The 17,491-nt window shown below is 46.0% G+C and overlaps 1 protein-coding gene across 2 annotated transcripts in view; it reads right to left on the bottom strand.

The window, feature by feature from the left end:
• Positions 1-17,491, bottom strand: part of POMT2 (protein O-mannosyltransferase 2) — a 43,036-nt gene that overhangs the window by 11,471 nt on the left and 14,074 nt on the right. For both annotated transcript variants that reach the window (XM_045071868.1, XM_004739176.3), the window contains exons 4-11: positions 17,281-17,389; positions 15,420-15,528; positions 13,508-13,667; positions 12,117-12,223; positions 11,364-11,446; positions 8,757-8,866; positions 4,375-4,441; positions 1,839-1,908 (exon numbers count right to left, since the gene is read on the bottom strand). In XM_045071868.1, coding sequence (XP_044927803.1) covers positions 1,839-1,908; positions 4,375-4,441; positions 8,757-8,866; positions 11,364-11,446; positions 12,117-12,223; positions 13,508-13,667; positions 15,420-15,528; positions 17,281-17,389 — 815 coding nt within the window. The remainder of the gene's footprint in view (positions 1-1,838; positions 1,909-4,374; positions 4,442-8,756; positions 8,867-11,363; positions 11,447-12,116; positions 12,224-13,507; positions 13,668-15,419; positions 15,529-17,280; positions 17,390-17,491) is intronic.

Here is a 17,491-nt window from a genome sequence, read left to right as displayed (position 1 = left end):
TTATTTACTTTGTTCGTTTTATAATACTTCTTACTTTTATCCACAATAAGAATTAAGTGTTTACTATAAAAATTCTGGAAATTTCCAAATTTCCAAAAATAAAACTCAACAATAAATGATAACTTTCTGTTAATAAAACAAAATGAAACTAAGTAAGTAATAAATAATAAAAACTAAAAAGTAAAGGGTGGGGGCTCAGTGCGTTAAAGCCTCTGCCTTCAGCTCAGGTCGTGATCCCAGGGTCCTGGGATCAAGCCCCGCATTGGGCTTTCCGCTCAGCAGGGAGCCTGCTTCCTCCCTCTCTCTGCCTGCCTCTCTGACCACTTGTGATCTCTCTCTGTCAAATAAATAAATAAAATCTTAAAAAAAAAAAAAAGTAAAGATTTAAAGTAAATCTTTAAAAAAAAAAGTAAAAGTAAAGGGTGCCTGGGGGGCTCAGTGGGTTAAAGCCTCTGCCTTCAGCTCAGGTCATGATCCCAGGGTCCTGGGATGGAGCCCCGCGTTGGGCTCTCTGCTCAGCGGGAAGCCTGCTTCCTCCTCTCTCTCTGCCTGCCTCTCTGCCTACTTGTGATCTCTGTCAAATAAAAAAACAAAAACAAAACAAAACAAACAAAAAAAACTAAAAAGTATTCACAATCATAGTAGGAAAAAGGTTTTCTCTCTCTCTATATATATACAGTGTGTATATATATATATATATATATATGTACACATACACACACACACACACACAGAGCATAGCTTTTCTCTATATATAATCCCTGATTTTTAAAATACTCCATACTGAATGATCGTACTATACAATATTTTGCAGAGCTGCTTCTGCTATCTATCATTCCTATTCGCTCCTGCACATGGTGCCCTATTTCCTTGTGTGCTTAGTTATTTTTTACTATGTACTATTCATCATCACTGAAAAACTATTTATGGTAATGGAGGGCAATCTCTTTCCCAAAAGAGGATTTACATCTGCTTTTAGCCAGGCACCTAGGAAATATTACCAGTCTAGGATTATATTCATTGTAATTCATGGCCTAAAGATTTTCAGACCATCCAGATGAAATTAATTTGGGCCACAAATCCATATGAGGATCAATTGGTAGATACAACTTTTCAGGAACCAGAAATAGCCCCTCCTCAACCCCTGCTCCCCCTGCTCTAGCCCTTTGTGGTTTCAAGTTTGGGGGAAGGATCATTTAATACATTTACCACTTTGGGTGAGCCTACAGCTTTGAATTTACAACTCTCTCTCTCAAGGGGCAGTCAAAACCAAAGATCGAAACTCAAGATTGCAGGATCAAGGCAGAGATGGCTGCAGCATCCCACTCATTTTTCTGGAATCTCCACACCCCACTTCCACTTAGATTTTGTCCTGGTAACTCCCTATTGCCTTGTCAGCTCTTTGATGCTTTAGGACGCTTTCATGTTATTCCAGCATTTTTAGTCATTTTCAGTGAGAATATTGCTTAAATAAACCAGCTTGCCATATTCTCAGAAACAGACTTCTACATCTTCCTAAAGGTAGCCACTTGAGAAGAAGCATTGGGTAACTCAGATACTTTTTTCCCTCCCCTGGAAAAAGGGAAACTGAACGGTATCTTCAAAGTTCAAAGCTCCCAAAGCCAAATCAGGCAGACAAAATTGGCCTGCTTATTTCACCAGACTTCATAAAAGAAGTCTGGGTTTTCATAAAATGGCTTTCCCATTCTAGCACAGCAGCCTTGTTCCATTTACTAGAGCCTCATCCAAATCGGACTTCTGTTTCCTTCCAGCTTAGAAGAACTCCTTACCTTTGGTGCCCATACCACTCACTCATCCCAGAGAGCCAATTTACTTACTCTTTGTGTTCTAGCCGAATGATGTCTCCATGTCTTACAAACTCCACTGGGAAGGAAGGGTCTAGGGGATCTGCCAAGAAGAAACCAGCATTGATATCTGAAGTCATTCACTCATTAGGCTAGTATGAAATGAGGGCCTGCAAGTAAAGAGTTACAGTATAATATCATAGACCCTAGAGGTGCAGAGTGCTGGGAGGACAAAGAGAAAGGGCCACTCCCTGTCTCAAGGAAGATATGCTTGAAAAGCTCAGAGATATGCTTGAAAAGCTCTTTAAGGAGGGGAGAATATTGTCAGGTCAACAAGTGGGGCCAGATATATGAAAGAGCAAAACACATCTCACCAATAGCGAACGGTTTCCTATAAGTGGGAAGGGTGTGTCGGGGAGAGGAATGGGAAAGACTGTGGGAATCGATGATGTGAACAAGTAAGGCCACGCAGTACAAGCCAGGCTAGGAAATGTGGTCTTTGTCTGACAGGCCCTGAAGCCTCCATAGGAGGGTTTTTAAGCTGGGAAGTCAAATAATAAGATTTTCCTTTTAGTAGTAAAATCATAGTCTTCCATGTAAATGACCATATGCCTCGCTCTCCTCAGAGTCCAATGTTAAGCCCTGAAAATTTTGTCTGTTATTATCTTGTCTCTGACAATAAACTTGCTAAGCGTGAGGTAAAGAAAATGATGAGGTGACAAAAGAAAGGGACCACATCATCTAGAAACCAAGTCAGATCAGGTCTAGCAAGACAATGACAATGGAAAAGGAGTAGTTGTAGTAACCAGCAACACAAAAAAGATCCTTGCAAACTTCTTCCCAAACAGTGAGACACTAACACTCAAGGTCAGGAAAGAGAAATGTGCCAGAACAAATCACTAGTTTTTAAGAGAATTAGAAAACTCAAGTGTAGGGCGCCTGGGTGGCTCAGTGGGTTAAGCCTCTGCCTTCGGCTCAGGTCATGATCTCAGGGTCCTGGGATAGAGTCCCGCATCGGGCTCTCTGCTCAGCAGGGAGCCTGCTTCCTCCTCCCTCTCTCTCTGCCTGCCTCTCCATCTACTTGTAATCTCTCTCTGTCAAATAAATAAATAAAATCTTAAAAAAAAAGAAAAGAAAACTTAAGTGTAGGGATGCCCATTCCTACATGGACCCTAAGGTCTCCGAAAAAGATTAATCAGCAAAGGCGACAAATCAAATAAGTCAATGGGAGGCAAGTTTCATTTTACAAGGACGTGGCGGGAGGGGCATTTTTAGCCATCAAGAACACAAAGACCTAAATAAATAAAATCACAAATGAGAAAGGAGAAGGAACAACCAACACTATAGAAATACAATCAATCATAAGACAATATTATGAAAAGCTATATGCCAACATATTGAACAATCTAGAAGAAATGGATAAATTCCTAGAAATACATAAAAAAAGACCTTAATTTGTATGGTTCCCACTTCCCTAAGTGCTTGCAGCTCTCTGCCTTCACACACCTTAGTTCCCTGGTGGAAATGCAACCACCTTAAGCTAGAAGCCACATCGAATAACAGATCAGAGATGTTCCAAGATTTGGTCGATGCCCACATAACTTTAGACGTAAAGCAGTCTTGCCTCATAACCCCTCCTTGCGATAGGCCGCTTACGTTTGTCCTGGATGAAAACAATCAATATTGTCACAAGACTGCAGCAATATGAGGTGAGGAAAGGAACAAAAAGGGTGAATTTAGGTGAACAGCCACCTACTGCCACACCAAAGCTCAGGAGCCGCTGACTCCAGAAAGGTGGAGAGCCAGGCGGGGTTTACTGAGGAGTCACAGAGAAAGCCTGTGACACAATCAGCAGGGGCTCAGACGTGAGCAGAAGATGCCCTTTGTTTTCTTCTCAGCTATAGATACAGAAAGCACAGCTGGCAGGCAGCTAGCTCCCTGACCAAAGAAAGATCTGGATATAGCCCATGTCATAAAGCCCCAAGAGCCCATTAAATGTGCTTCAGAGCAGCTTTGCCCCGGCCACCCAGGGGGCAGGCCAGCAGGTATGGAGTGAGGACCCAAGCACCAGGCTAGACAAGCCCAGCCACAGGCTCTGAGATCTACAACCGACTGGTCCAGTCCAGGGATGACCAGAGGGCAGCAGTACTCTATCCAATCAAGACAACTTGAGCTGCACCATATGCTGAGGTCTGCAAGGCTTAGTGTGCTCTCATTACAAAAGAGAGTGGCCACCATGTGCCCTCAGCTGGGTCTACTCAACTAGCCCCCAGCAGCACGTCTAGGTAACCAGTCTAGACTAAGTCTGAGCCTTGGCCGGGCTCTCTGGCTTCAGCATGACAGCTCTTAAGAGTGAGATCTTGCTCACTTCTTACCTCCTATGTTGACAACAGTGCTTGGAAGATAGTAGATGCTCAATAAGTAGCTGTTGAAAGGATAAATGAGATCAGTAAAGGTACTGCCAAGGAAAGCTCTGGAATGCCCATCTCCGTACCATTTGAAGGCATGAGAAATGTTAAAAATGGCTCAGAGTAAGCAGTAATGCAAGAAACATCAGTTCCTACATTACCTGCATTTGTGTTGTGTTTCTTGATAATCCACAGGTTGTTGTAGTCCTTGTGCAAATATGTGGTGACCTGGGTTGGGGGCAGGTGGGAGAGAGAATACCATCAACATCGGCGTAGCCACAGGACAATCAAGAGCAAACCAGCATTGCTTAAGCCTCTTTCAGAATCCCCAGCTACCAACCTGAGGGGCCATGCTGCCCAGGAGGGTTCCAAAGTAGCCCTACTGAGATTCTCTCCTTCCATCTGCATTTAGAGGTTTCTCCTTCAAGTGCCTTTTTGATCGGTCTCTCTGTATATTTCTGCATCTTATCTTTAAAGTTTTAGCCTCCTAGAGGAGGAACCATGATACATTGTGTAACATAGTCTCCAGCACACAAACAGGATTTAGTGTATTTTTTAAATTTTGTATTTATTTATTTTAGATAGAGATAGAGAGCATGAGCTGGGGGTGGGGCACAGGGAGAGGAAGAGAGAGAATGCTACCTTGGCTTCACAGCCAGTCATGGAGCTGGATGTGGGCTCAATCTCAGGACCCTGAGATCATGACCTGAGCTGAAATCAGGAATCAGACGCTTAACTGACTGAGCCACGCTGGTACCTTGATTTAGTGCATTTTAAGAAGTAATTAAGAACATGCCTCAAATTTTCTAAATGAAAAATTCATGCTATATTTTCTAGAATGTGACCAAATGAAACTAAATAGCTCCATATATATCTTGTCCTAGAAGCCGGAGGGTTTAGCCTGTAGCCATTTCATAGACACCGATTTTTAAAAAATTAAATGTGTGTGTGTGCATGTGAACATTCACATCATGCTATGATGAATCTAATAGCAAAAATTCAGAAACAGAATAAACATCCAGTGATAGGGGAGTAGCTAACATGATGATACGTCTGCAGGACAGAACATTACACAGCCACAAAAAATGTTTCTGAGCATTTTTTACCAGCATAGGAAAAGGTTTATAAAATGCTGATGCTGAAAGGGGCTGCCATTTCTCACTAGGTACTGCTCTAAGCACTGGGCAAGTCTTCTATCTCTGCTAGGCACCATAGCTAGCCCCACCTTACAAGGAAACTAAGGATGGGTAATTTGCTCAAAGTCACCACGGCCTATCGAACCAAGCAGCTAACTCCAAAGCTCCCAGGATAGAAATTATACACATAACAATTATGCCAATTACATAAACAAGAACACAAATATCCAGAAACAATCGAAATATATGCAAAGTGAGTTTTATGACTCCAATTGGATAAAACATTACTGATTTACTTGCAAAGGAATTTGGAATCAGCAGTTAGGGAAAAAATTATGTATGTATTATGGCTGCTTTGTTTCAGTGGCTTTTCCTTTCTCAGAAAAAAGTCAGGAATGATGGTATTTCGAATGTACAAGACACGTGGATGGCTCAGCTGGTTAAGCATCAGACTCCTGATCTCAGCTCAGGTCTCTATCTCAGGGTCATGAGTTCAAGCCCCACACTGGAGCCCAGCTCCCCCAGTGTGGAGCCAACTTAAAAAAAAGGGGTGGGGTGCTTGGGTGGCTCAGTGGGTTAAGCCTCTGCCTTCTGCTCAGATCATGATCTCAGGGTCTTAGGATCAAGGCCCGAATGAGGCTCTCTGCTCAGCAGGAAGCCTGCTTCCTCCTCTCTCTCTCTGCCTACTTGTGATCTCTCTCTGTCAAATAAATTCTTAAAAAAAAAAAAAAAAAAAAGAGAGAAACTAAAACATTTTGGCAGCCATCAAGAAATTAAATTCATACTCCCAAACAAAGGTACAGAGAGTCCACCGGCCTAGATTTGCTTAAAGGATCTTAAGATTTTATGTTGCTTGTGTGTATGTACTCTGTGTATTTTTTTAAACAAAACTTACTATTAAAATTATATAAGAAAAATTACTTCTTTATTACGAGTATAGTCCATGGCCTCTTTTTCCCATAGAAACATTTGTTTTTACAATGGATTTTTTTACAACAGAAAGTCTCCTAGAAACACTCATATCCTATAATAACAGAATGTTGTACGCCAAACTATGTGGGTAAACACTGATCTTCTGGAATTAATGTAGCTTTCGGTTTTGGTTTTTTTTGTTTTTTTTATTTTATAAATGTTATACTTTAAAAATATTTTAAAATGGACTCCTAGGGTTGTTGACAAGACACTAAACTCCAGGGCAGTGTGGGCCACTAGAAGTGGTTTAGTCCAACTCCCCATTTGGCAGATGAAGAAACTGGCTAAGAAAGGCTCAGTGTGATTCAGCTGGGACAGAACCAGACTCTTCCATGCCATGGCCCCACATGCTCTCTCTACATCACTATCATGACTTCACACCTCCACACATGACTGTGAGTATGTAACACCAGGACTAGTTTAACAAGGTCCTTCTCTCCCTTTGCACAGTGTAAACAATGCTGGCCTCCACATCTGTAACTTGAGCTTCTCCATGACAGCTGCAGCTCCCCATGGAAGGGCTAGCTGTGGTTTTCTGCTCTGGCCATCCACTAGCCGTTTCTGGAGAATTTCACAGCAAAACAGAAAGGCACAATGCATGGGCCCCCACCTGGATCAGTGGAGTCAGAGCTTCTATTTGGTACCCAGGCACTGGAATGTTTTAAAAACTCTCCAGTGGGTTCGAAAGTGCTAGAGACAACAGGAGAATCAAGAATGGGAAGCTTGATACTAAAACCCAACACTCTGCGTCAACTTCCTGGTGAACTAGTAAATAAGGAAATAATAATAAAGATTTTTAGGAAGTAAAACTTTTTTGCCAAGTAAAAATACCAGTCATTTTGCCAGAAGAGAAGCATCACTCCAAGCCTCTTAGCACAAAAGCCTCTCCTGCAGTCTGCGCGCCTCCCCTCTCCCCTGCTCCCTACTCCTGAGACCTGGGGCCTCACCACTCCTCAGAAGCAGTCCCAGTTAGCAACGAGGCCCGCTTTACTATCATTCAATGTGGCCTCTTTCTTAGCCTTCTCTGAGGCCTTTGCAGCACCTGAACTGCTGACCACCAGTCCTCCTGGGATGCTGTCTGCCCTGGGCTCTCCTCCCAACCCCTGTTCACACCCTCCTTCTCAGCCTCGTCTACCAGCGCCCCTCAGAGCATCTCCACCACTGCCTAAGTGTTGCTGCCCCCCACCCAGGGCTCCTTCACTGCCTCTCCTGCCTCTGCACACCCTTCCTGGGCAATGCCACCCATCCCACTGTGTCACAGATACCCATATGCTATGCACACAGATCTTCTTCCTGAGACAAGCCCCAAACCTCAAATACACAAAACAAACTCTCTCATTTCCAGAGCTATTCCTCCTCCTCCATTTCTGACTATGGTGAAACACCATTACCACAGACACCTTCATCTCCAGCCTACAGACCTAGATACAGCTTATCCCTGACAGCTGCCAGTGATGGGGCCCTGACACTGAGCTGTGAAGTGTTTCCTGAATCAATTCCCACCTCTGTTCATGGTCTTTGCCTCTATTCACCATCCTCTGTCATGATTATTGCCTCCCAACTTATTTCTTGCCTTCAATCTGCCCCTCCTTTCAATCCATCACCTAAAAATCTAATCACATCTTATCACGCCTTCACAAATCTCCGCGCCTCACCAGTGTCCACAGAACAAAGTCAAATCTACTGTAACACAGAAGGCCTCTGCACAACTTGGCTCCCCAACCTCTCCAACATCCTGCCTCTCCCTCTTAGGCACCATCTGCCACAGCCACACCCGACACTCATAGACAGGGACACGGACACAGTGTGGCCCACTCGCTCAGGTAATACTCATGGCTAAGACCCCAGGGTGCATGTCACATGTACTTCATACTTTTAATCTGCACAATGACCCTATGATGGAGAAAGGCACTCTTTATTTTCCCTAATTAAAAATGAAGATAATGAAGCAGAAAAAGGTCACGTAACTTGTTTAAAGTCTAACTCTGGTGTAAAAAGGATTCAAACCCAGATAATGTAGTCTGGTTTCCAAGTCTGTGTTTACAACCACAACACCTGACCATCATCCATGTCAAGCCAGGCACCGTGAGCCTTCCAAGAGCTAGCAAGAGTCAAGAGGAACTGAATTCACAGTTCAATGTGAATAGGGTTAGCGCAGAGGCTTACAAAGCATGCCAGGCAAACCCCTCATGTGAGAGGCATTTACCCCAGTAAGCAGTAGAGGTGGCTCATGGTAATCGGAGGCAACACTTGCTCTGAAGCCTAAAGAAGCTGGAGCTAGCCAGAGGAAAAGGATTAGGGCGCGGGAGGAAGACTGTTTCAAGCAGGGAAAATGGTGCAGGAAAAGGATGGGGGCAAGAAAGAGAAGGGCAGGCTCCGTCCTGGCCAACAGCTTGGTGTTGCTACAGTACAGGAAGTACAAAAGGCTCACTGACCTGCTGCTGGCGGGCACCAATGCCCTCGGGGTAGAGGTGCCTGTGGGAGTGGAGATAGCCGATGGCCATCCGCAGGTTCTTCACGGTGATCACGGAGCCATAGGCCAGATCTGGGAGGAAGGAAGACAGGGTGTGAGCTGGCATGGTGCTAGCGGTGGCCCCTGACTGGAAGGGGCCTCTGAAGCCACAGGACTCACTCACCCTCTCACAGACCGCACTGGGCCTAGCGCTACCTAAAGTGAGACACACAGGTGCCTTCTCAGTCCCATGGTGTCAACGCAAGTGGGAGCTCACTACAGGGTCTCACTGGTGTCCTTACCTCCCTTTCCTCCGCAGAACTTCAGAAGAAGCTGATGTTAACAGGGGTATTATCAAGCACTACTTGTAAAAGCAAAAGATTAGAAAAGGCCCATCCTTCAAAGTCTATACATACATTAAACACAACAAAGGAAGAAGCGTTTCAAGTCTTACCTAACATATTCTTCAAGATAGATATAAAGTTATGATAGACTGTTAAGATAATTTTCACTTTTGCAAAGTCCTTTTGTGTCTTTTCAATCTGATACCATATAAAGTAGCTGTTCGATGGTGTTTGGGTTTGTTGGTTTTTTCAATTCAGAGTTTAAAAAAAAAAAAAAAAGGAATAAACTAAGAAGATCCCTTCTGCCCGCAGGCCCTGGGTAACTGAGAAGCCTCTTTTCCTCCTACTGTCCCTCTTCTCAGTCCCCTGTAATCTGGCTGCCCTGGCATTCCCCAGTCCACTGAGACGCGTCTCGCTCCATCAGTGATAGACTACTCCGGTCCTCCTTCGTTCGTTCCTTTGGTCAGCAGATCGTATCAAATACGGAGTGGATCCAAAGCTGGAGGGGTCCTGGCTATGGCCCTGGGAGAGCCCAGACTTAGAGAAGAAGACGGCACACACCGATGAGCACAGGACAGTGGGCAAGTGCTCCAGCAAAGGAGTGATGGTGTGTGACACGGTGGGAGCCCAGAGCAGAGTAGGATGAATTCTCATGCAAAGAGTAAGAAGAGGCTGGCTTGATGGAAGAGATCACAGTGAGCTAGGTTTGAAACAACGAGCAGGCAGGCATTTGCCAACACCCACAGCGCCATTCTTCTACACTCTCACCCAGGCCAACATATGTAGCCCCGCACACTGCTGACCATCTTTGCTTCTGGAAATGCTCTGTTCCCCCCTTCTCAACCCACGCTCCCTCTAGGACTGCCCTCTGCAGCATCCTTTCCTAACTCCCTCCCTCCTGCACTCCCAGTGACCTGGCTTCGGCCAGCCCAGATCTCATTCTCTTTCTACAGGTTTCTAACGGATCACAGCCACTGCCACGGTATCACTCTTCCTGTTAGCTGGCTGATTCCTCCTCTGAAAGCATCAGCCACAAGCCCATTACCCCTGTTGCATGGATTTCCCCACGCATCTCAAATCAGCCTCTCTACAGTGGAGCCCAGTATCTGTCTTTCTAAACGAACTTTTTAACCTGCTTCCCCTATTTCTCATTCTGTACAGTCTTGGCGGGGCCCCTGTGTCCTAGGTACTGTGCAAGGCACTGGAAAGACTAGAAGATGTCATTGTGTCTCCAAGAAACAATTACCTGGGCTCAAGTCCTCAGTGACATCTTTCCTTTTCTCTTTCCATGTCCAATCTCCCTTGTCCATGCCCACGTGCCCCACTCCTATGGTTGCTACCACAATACCCAGCTCCAGACCCCAGAACAGCTTTCCAGAGGGGACCCCGCCTCCAATCCCGCCCCCTCCCTAGCCGTCCTATGCTTCGTATTAGTGTTGCCTCCCTACAGCACAGCCTTCCTGTCCTCCTTCATGCTCAAAGGCCTCTGCTGTGTCTCCACTGTCTATTTAATGAGTCAGATACCTCACCCAAACGTTTCAAACCCTTATAATCTGGGCCCAATCTATCCTTCCAGCCTTATCTTCTACTACTTTTCTATGGATAATCTGTGCCTTACATTGTGCCCTGTTCATGGCCTTGATCATGCTGTCCCTTCTGCGCTGTATGCCCTCTCCTCCCTCTCTGTCCGTTCAAATCTACCCATTCTTCCAGGGCCAAACTCCACGGCATCTCATTCTATGTAGCTCTGATGCCCTCCAACCCCCTAGCAGAAGTGATCTCTTGTACCCTTCGATCCCTTATGTACTTAACACACACAGTTACTGGATTCTCCACTCTGGAGGGCAGGCCCTCTACAGCCGCCAGCGTGGCTAACGTGCTGAACTACGACCTGCGAATAAGTGGCTGGATGTGCGTCACCAAATGCGATGGTGGAAAGTGACCACCAGCACCAGCGCCTGTGCTTTCACCAGATTCTCTCCGCTTGCCTTCCCACAGAGCTGACTTGGATGCTTCCACAGCCACAAGGGAGAAGTCGCTCTGTACAGTCGAAGAGCTTGCTGCTCGAGGCTGCCCTTCCTGTGTCCCAAGTCACTCTTGAGTGCCCACCCCAGATCTAACTGGATGTGGCTCCCAGTCTGCCATCTACAGGCTACACTAACTCAGGCTATCATAGTCGTCTTTTCTAATTCACCTACCCAGAAAGGCTTCTGCCCTTCTACCTTCATAAAGGCCGAGATACTCACGTTCAGGGATGGAAGCATTGTGAAGGTTGTTGCCTGACAGCCGGGCCTGGAAGGCAGAACTGAAGAAGCCATCACCAGGACCGCTGTGGGAAAAGGAGCAGAAAAGAGGCGAGTTCCTGGAGAGGAGTTCTAATTTCCTGGGAACCCTGGAAGAGCCCTGTGCAACTAATCTAAAAAAAAGACAACCACAGTGGCAGCATGGTATTATGGGACAGACATAGTGGTGGAGTTGGAGTAACAGGGGTCCAGATCTCAAATAAGCCACTTACTGGCTGCTAGGTGACTTTCAGCAGTAGCTAACTTTGTTTAGCCTTAATTCCTCATTCATACATTGGGGATTTAAAAAAAAAAAAAAAAAAAAAAAAAAAGAACTCATAAAGGATCATGATGAAGCAAGAGAATATGTACAAGATGCTGACACAGGGTCGCTACTTGGTAAATGGGAGCTACAGCCAGTAGCTGTAGATTATCGCCCTCCTCCAACTGCACGCCTTATTCTGGCCCATCCCTGTTAAGCACAGGGGCTCTGCTGAGGGATAAGGGGCAGTTTGGCTATTAGGAAGTTCTCCTCTTCCTTCTGGCTTTTCTGAGCCCTCTGGATACCCAAAAGATGGAACATAGAAGAAACAAACAGATAAAACCCACCAGGTCCCTCTAACATCCCAACCACAGACCCAGCAAATCAGAGCCCACCCGCAGGCTGAGAGGCAAGAGGAAAATGGGAAGCAAGAGGCTGGAAAGGCTCTGCTGTACCTTTTGTTCAGCACCATGAAGTGAACAGCATAAGTGGCCGTGTAGAGTGTCAAGGGCAGCACTATGAGGCACAGGACACGAGCGGTCAGGTGTTTCCCCACAGTCACCTGCAAACACAGCCAGTGCGGGGTGCTGGGCACATGGGATCTTATCCTACTTTGTACCTTATATGTGCGTTATATGTAACTTTTTATGCGTGAGTCAAAATCACAAAAAAATTGAAAAACTAACAGCCAACAACAACAACAAAAAAATGTGAAAACCCTAGTCTTTCTATAATACCCCTCCCCACCCCGGGCCCTGCAAGGGGGTGAACCCGGGCCAGCCCTCTGCTGCCTATGCAGGCCCTCACCCAGGACCCCAGACCTTCCCTGCATCTTCAGCCTCATCACTCATCAGTCCCCTCTGCCTCCCAGTTCCGCTGAGCTCCCCGTGTGGTCCCTGCGCTTCCTGCACTGCGCCAGCCCTATCTGACACACACATAAGTATTCCTGATCTATAGCTCAGGCCTCAGCTTCCCCCCAATAAATCTTCCTGGACCATGTGACCCAGGCTCACGCCCTCCACTGTGCCCTCACAGCACTTTTTGGCTGGACTGTAATCACCCGTTCACTTATTTCTCTCTCTCCATTGTCTCTGGAGGGCAGCATGCCCCTTGTTTTATTCCCAGCATACTCCAGCATGCCCCTTATCAAGGTTTTGGTTCAGAGGCGATGGTAAACCATTGTTCTGGTCTGGAGTCAGCCTCCTCTAAGCCTGAATCCTACATCCACCTTTATCACTTGTACGGTCTTGGACGCACGATTACCTCTCTAGGTCTGCACTTCCTCATTTGTGAAGAGAAGGTCATAATGACCTACCTCACAGGACTGTTAGGAGAGATAAATGAGAGTGAGGGTGAAGCCCTTTGCCCAGTGCCTGGCACAGAATCAGCTTAGTTAATAATACTTTAATAAACTCTAAAGGCCCTTACTTGCCTCCAAATCTGGAGACCCTGGGTCAGAGAAAGAACACTGTGAGTTCATGAAGTCATCCTACCCATTTTACCCACGATCCCAAGCAGCAAGTATCTTCCATATATTGGCATGAGTCCAGCTGGACAGACTCCCCCGGCTGGGCAGTTTGCAGAGCATTTAAAAAACATCACAGAAACAAATGCTAAAAGAAAATTCCAAGGATGTCGGTTCATCCTCTCCCTTTAAACCTCTCTAGCCTCTGAGCATGGCCTACTTCCTACTGTCAGGCTGCCGACAGACAACGGCCGGATCCAGCCCATCTCAGGCCAAGAACACAGCCACTCTACCACCTGCAGCAGAGGCAGAGAAAGGCCACTGGCTCTGCTGCACAATACCAGGGAGCAAAGACATTTCCACAAGCACTTGGATTCTCACCACTGAAAGACTGAGGTCTCCAAACAGGTGCCAAAGGTCTGAAATGGTGTTCCACCCCACTTGCAGGATGATAAAGAGGCCAACAAACTTGACCCCTAAAGCACCAGCCAGATTAATGCCAGTCAGGCTGAGCCAGAACCACCAGGGGGCAGAGAAGGGCCTGAAAACCAACAAGACACAAGAGTTCAGTTTGGCAGCTGGAACCAAACTAAAAAAACAAAAAAACAAGAGCAGCAGTGGGGAAGGGCAGAGGTGTTGTGACCCTGATAGGCTGGGACTGCCGTCTTTCTAGAGGGCTCCTAACCTCAGGGGCCATGGTGTGGCTCCAAGGAGCATGGGGTCTATGAAACTCCCAAAACCGCAGGAAGCAGGGTGAGAGTAAGGGGGACGTTTTTCTGGCTGGGGCTCTAGCTTTCTTGGCTAAGTACAGGGCTCGAAGTAAGAGTAAGTCTTGTTCTTCAGTAGTGACCGATCAAGTGGGAGGAAAAGGCAAATCCAGAGAGGCCCACCGGATTCAGCCAGCCCTCGCCTGGGGTCACCTGCGGCCCTTGTGAAGTCACCAAGTACTGCTTACTATGTGTCAGGCGCTGTTCTGAGCACTTCACACATATAAACTAACAGTCACTACAACTCAGCGGAGGTGGGTCGTATGATGATCCCCTCCACCCAGAGGAGGAAACTGAGTTACAGAGAGGCTCAGCAGTACAGCTAGCAAGTGGTAGAGCGCGTCCTAACCCCAGCAGTCGGTTCCAAGGTTTGCTACACTTCCAGCACCCAGTGCTCGGTGCTGCCACTTCCCACTAGCTGGCTGCTTCCTCTGCCAGAGTGAAGGCTCCTTAACCGTGAGACTTATGTACCTCCGGCCCCTGGCACAGTACCTGGCACAGAGTAAGGATTCAAGAAGTGGCAGGTGGAGGCGGACGTGGTAGAAAGAGATAATCACCCAAAGCCAGAAAGAGATGGTAGTCACTGGATCTGGCTTTACTAGCGTAATTTAATTTAATGAGTCTGGCCAGGGAGAAACCAAGCTGACTCCTAGAAAAGCCTAGGCGGAGCCAGCTCTTTTGGTTTGAATAGAATGAATGACCTACTCTACTCTCTCAGAGGCAAAAGGATGATCTAAAAAAGACCATTCTGGAAGAAGACCAGGCCCTCCAGAACAGCTTTAGAACTGACCAGGGCCTGCAGAGATCCTCTTGACTGGTATGGACTGCTTAAGCCAACCTTTATATATATTCTTCCTGTCAGTGGGTCAGGAATGGATGCAACCACGGAGGAGGGCAGGGAGACAAACAGCTCCCAGGTGGTTTCTGTCCTGGTTCCCTCCCCTCTAGGACAGAGAATGTGAAGGGAAAAGTTATTTTGGGATCCCTAACCAGCACTGGTGCCAAGGGTGGCTTAGAAGATGGTGGGGTTGGGGAAGGCATTAGGACTCCTCCATAACATCCACAAACCAGTACCCAAATCCACCCATTATAATATTCTTAAAACAGATAATTGACATTTTCTTATTTTTATACAAAACAAAGATAAAAATATGTCTAGAAAACATATTAAAATCTATTTTTATGGGGTGCCTGGGTGACTCAGTCGGTTAAGCATCCAACTCTAGATTTCGGCTTAGGTCATGATCCCAGGGTCATGAGACCGAGTTTTTCATTGGCCTCATGCTAAATGTGGAGCCTACTTGGGATTCTCTCTCTTCCTCTCCCTCTGCTCCCCCTCTTCTACATGCAAGCATATGTGTGTATGCTCTCTCTCTAAAAATAAATAAAGTATGCTATGCTTGCCTTAAGTGCAGTTTCAAGACAAGTCCTATAGGTACACACCCTGTCCCTGGTCATTACAGAAATTCTGGAGCTGCACAGTTTCTGACCCCCAATGCCCACCCCACAAAGATGGTGTTTCTGACCTGTCAGCACAGGAGTTGTACTTGACCATGCTCAGCATGGCAGCCATGATGAAGAACATCAAGATGGGGTCAAGGAGGATATACTGGGACAGAGTGAGGCATCCCGTATCTGAAAAACATGAGCTCAGCAGTGAAAAAGGAAATCAGAGATGGACCCCCCTGAGAACCAAACACCCCAACAATAGGAAATAGCGTACCTTATGCTAAATTGCATGTAAGCATTTACGCAGTCAAGACCAGATGAGTCACTGAGTCATCAGGGAGGTGGAAGGCCATAGCTTTGGGGTTGACCAAAGCCCAGGGATAGGAAACTATCTTACAATGCTTTCAGGCCCATGATCTAAGAAAGGACCATGTCATTCAAACAGATGGAGCAGTCCTGAGACAAGGGTTCTTCCTCATTTCCACCATCAAAAAGGGAGTTCTGCCAGCCTGCTTACATAGCCATAAACTACCTATACCTAGGATAGAGTCTTAGCATGTTACATGAAGTCTCTGTCGGCAAATGATTCTCCACACAGGCACCAAAATGATTGTTTTTAAAACAAAATGTCATGACATCAAGCCCCTACTTGAAGCCTCCAATGTCTTGCCGCTCACTCAGACTAACCAGGTCCTCATGACAGCTGCCAAAGCCAGCATGGTCTCCCTCCCTAAGCAATCTCCCGTCCCAACACCCTCTGCCTCATTCACTCCAATCTGGTCACACTTGGCCTCCTTGCTGTTCCCCGAATCCACCAAATCCTGCCTTGAACCAGAACCACCACACATGCTGTTCCCTCTGCCTGAACACTCAGACCTCTGCATATGGCTTAATGTTTTGCTTCACTCAGCAATCCGCTCAAGATTGCTGCCTACAAGAGAATCCCTCCCCATTACTCTCTCCTTTACCCTACTCTGTTTTCTACATTGCACTATGGCTTACATTGTTACATCTCAGACTTATAATTTACTTGCTTATCTGTCATCTGCCCCACCAGTAGGTAATTTCCATGACAGCACAGTGTCTCATCAGCATATCCTCGGGGGCCCAGAAAAGTGGCCTGGCACAGAGGAGATGCTGGAAAAACAGTTGTGGGATGAAAAAAAGAATAAATGCATAGGATGAATAACTGTGAAGGGAAATTAAAGACACAAAGAAAAAGCCACCAATCCTCTACAGAGAGGCCCTATAATCTTGCAACCTGTCAAAATACAGCCAGAATCACCCCCGAAATATCCACCTAACTTGGCCTGGGCTTCTTTAAATGTTAAGTTCTATGAGGTCATAAATTCATTTTCATAAAAATCAGAATAGCACAGAACCAATTTCTACAGATCAATGCTCATTTATCCATGTGGGACTTATCCACAGAAAATAAAGTTCCCATTTTGTTATTTCCTGTCACCCAGCTACTTTTGAGACACCTGCCCTTGCATTCAGTTGGAATCAACTGAATTTAAGTTTAAGGGGTGCAAAGTTATAGCAACCTGAGAGATCTTGATAGTAACCTGAGAGAAGCAGTATTAGAATTGTAAGCATCCTTCAAATACACGCACGCGCGCGCGCGCGCGCGCACACACACACACACACATTTATCTTCTTATCTATACCAAATTCAAATGTGGATAACCTGGAGATAATCTATTCTTGGGATTATGTATGTGAGCACTCCCCTTTAGTAATATAAAGGTGTGCTACACACAACTATTTTTATATGTAATAATCACTGGTGAAGAAAGAAGACTTGTAATACATTTACCCAATCTTAAATTTACTTAAGTACTGTGTCATGGACAGAATCCTTAAATGTATTGATTTCCACTTCCACTCATAATGTGGCAGTCAATCTCCTAAGAATCATGGTATCAGACAACTTACCAAAGGTGAGGAGGGCAGCGGAGAGCAGTGCTGCCGGGAGGGACCTGGACAGTTCCAATACAGTGAGGTAGGCAAAGGGGACCAGCAAGGAACCGAGGAAAGCACAGAACTATGGAAGGAAAAGAGAAGCAGTCAAACAGGCAAATAAGCATCAAAGATCTACCTGACTTGGTACAAATGACTGTTTAAAATGGAGGATCTTGGGGCAGAC

The sequence above is a fragment of the Mustela putorius genome, unplaced genomic scaffold (assembly GCF_011764305.1).
Source record: "Mustela putorius furo isolate JIRA1106 unplaced genomic scaffold, ASM1176430v1.1 tig00000129_pilon_pilon_pilon, whole genome shotgun sequence".
Taxonomy (NCBI): Eukaryota; Metazoa; Chordata; class Mammalia; order Carnivora; family Mustelidae; genus Mustela; species Mustela putorius.
The sequence above is the reverse complement of the archived record's forward strand: the minus strand, read 5'-3'. Positions and strand labels throughout refer to the sequence as shown.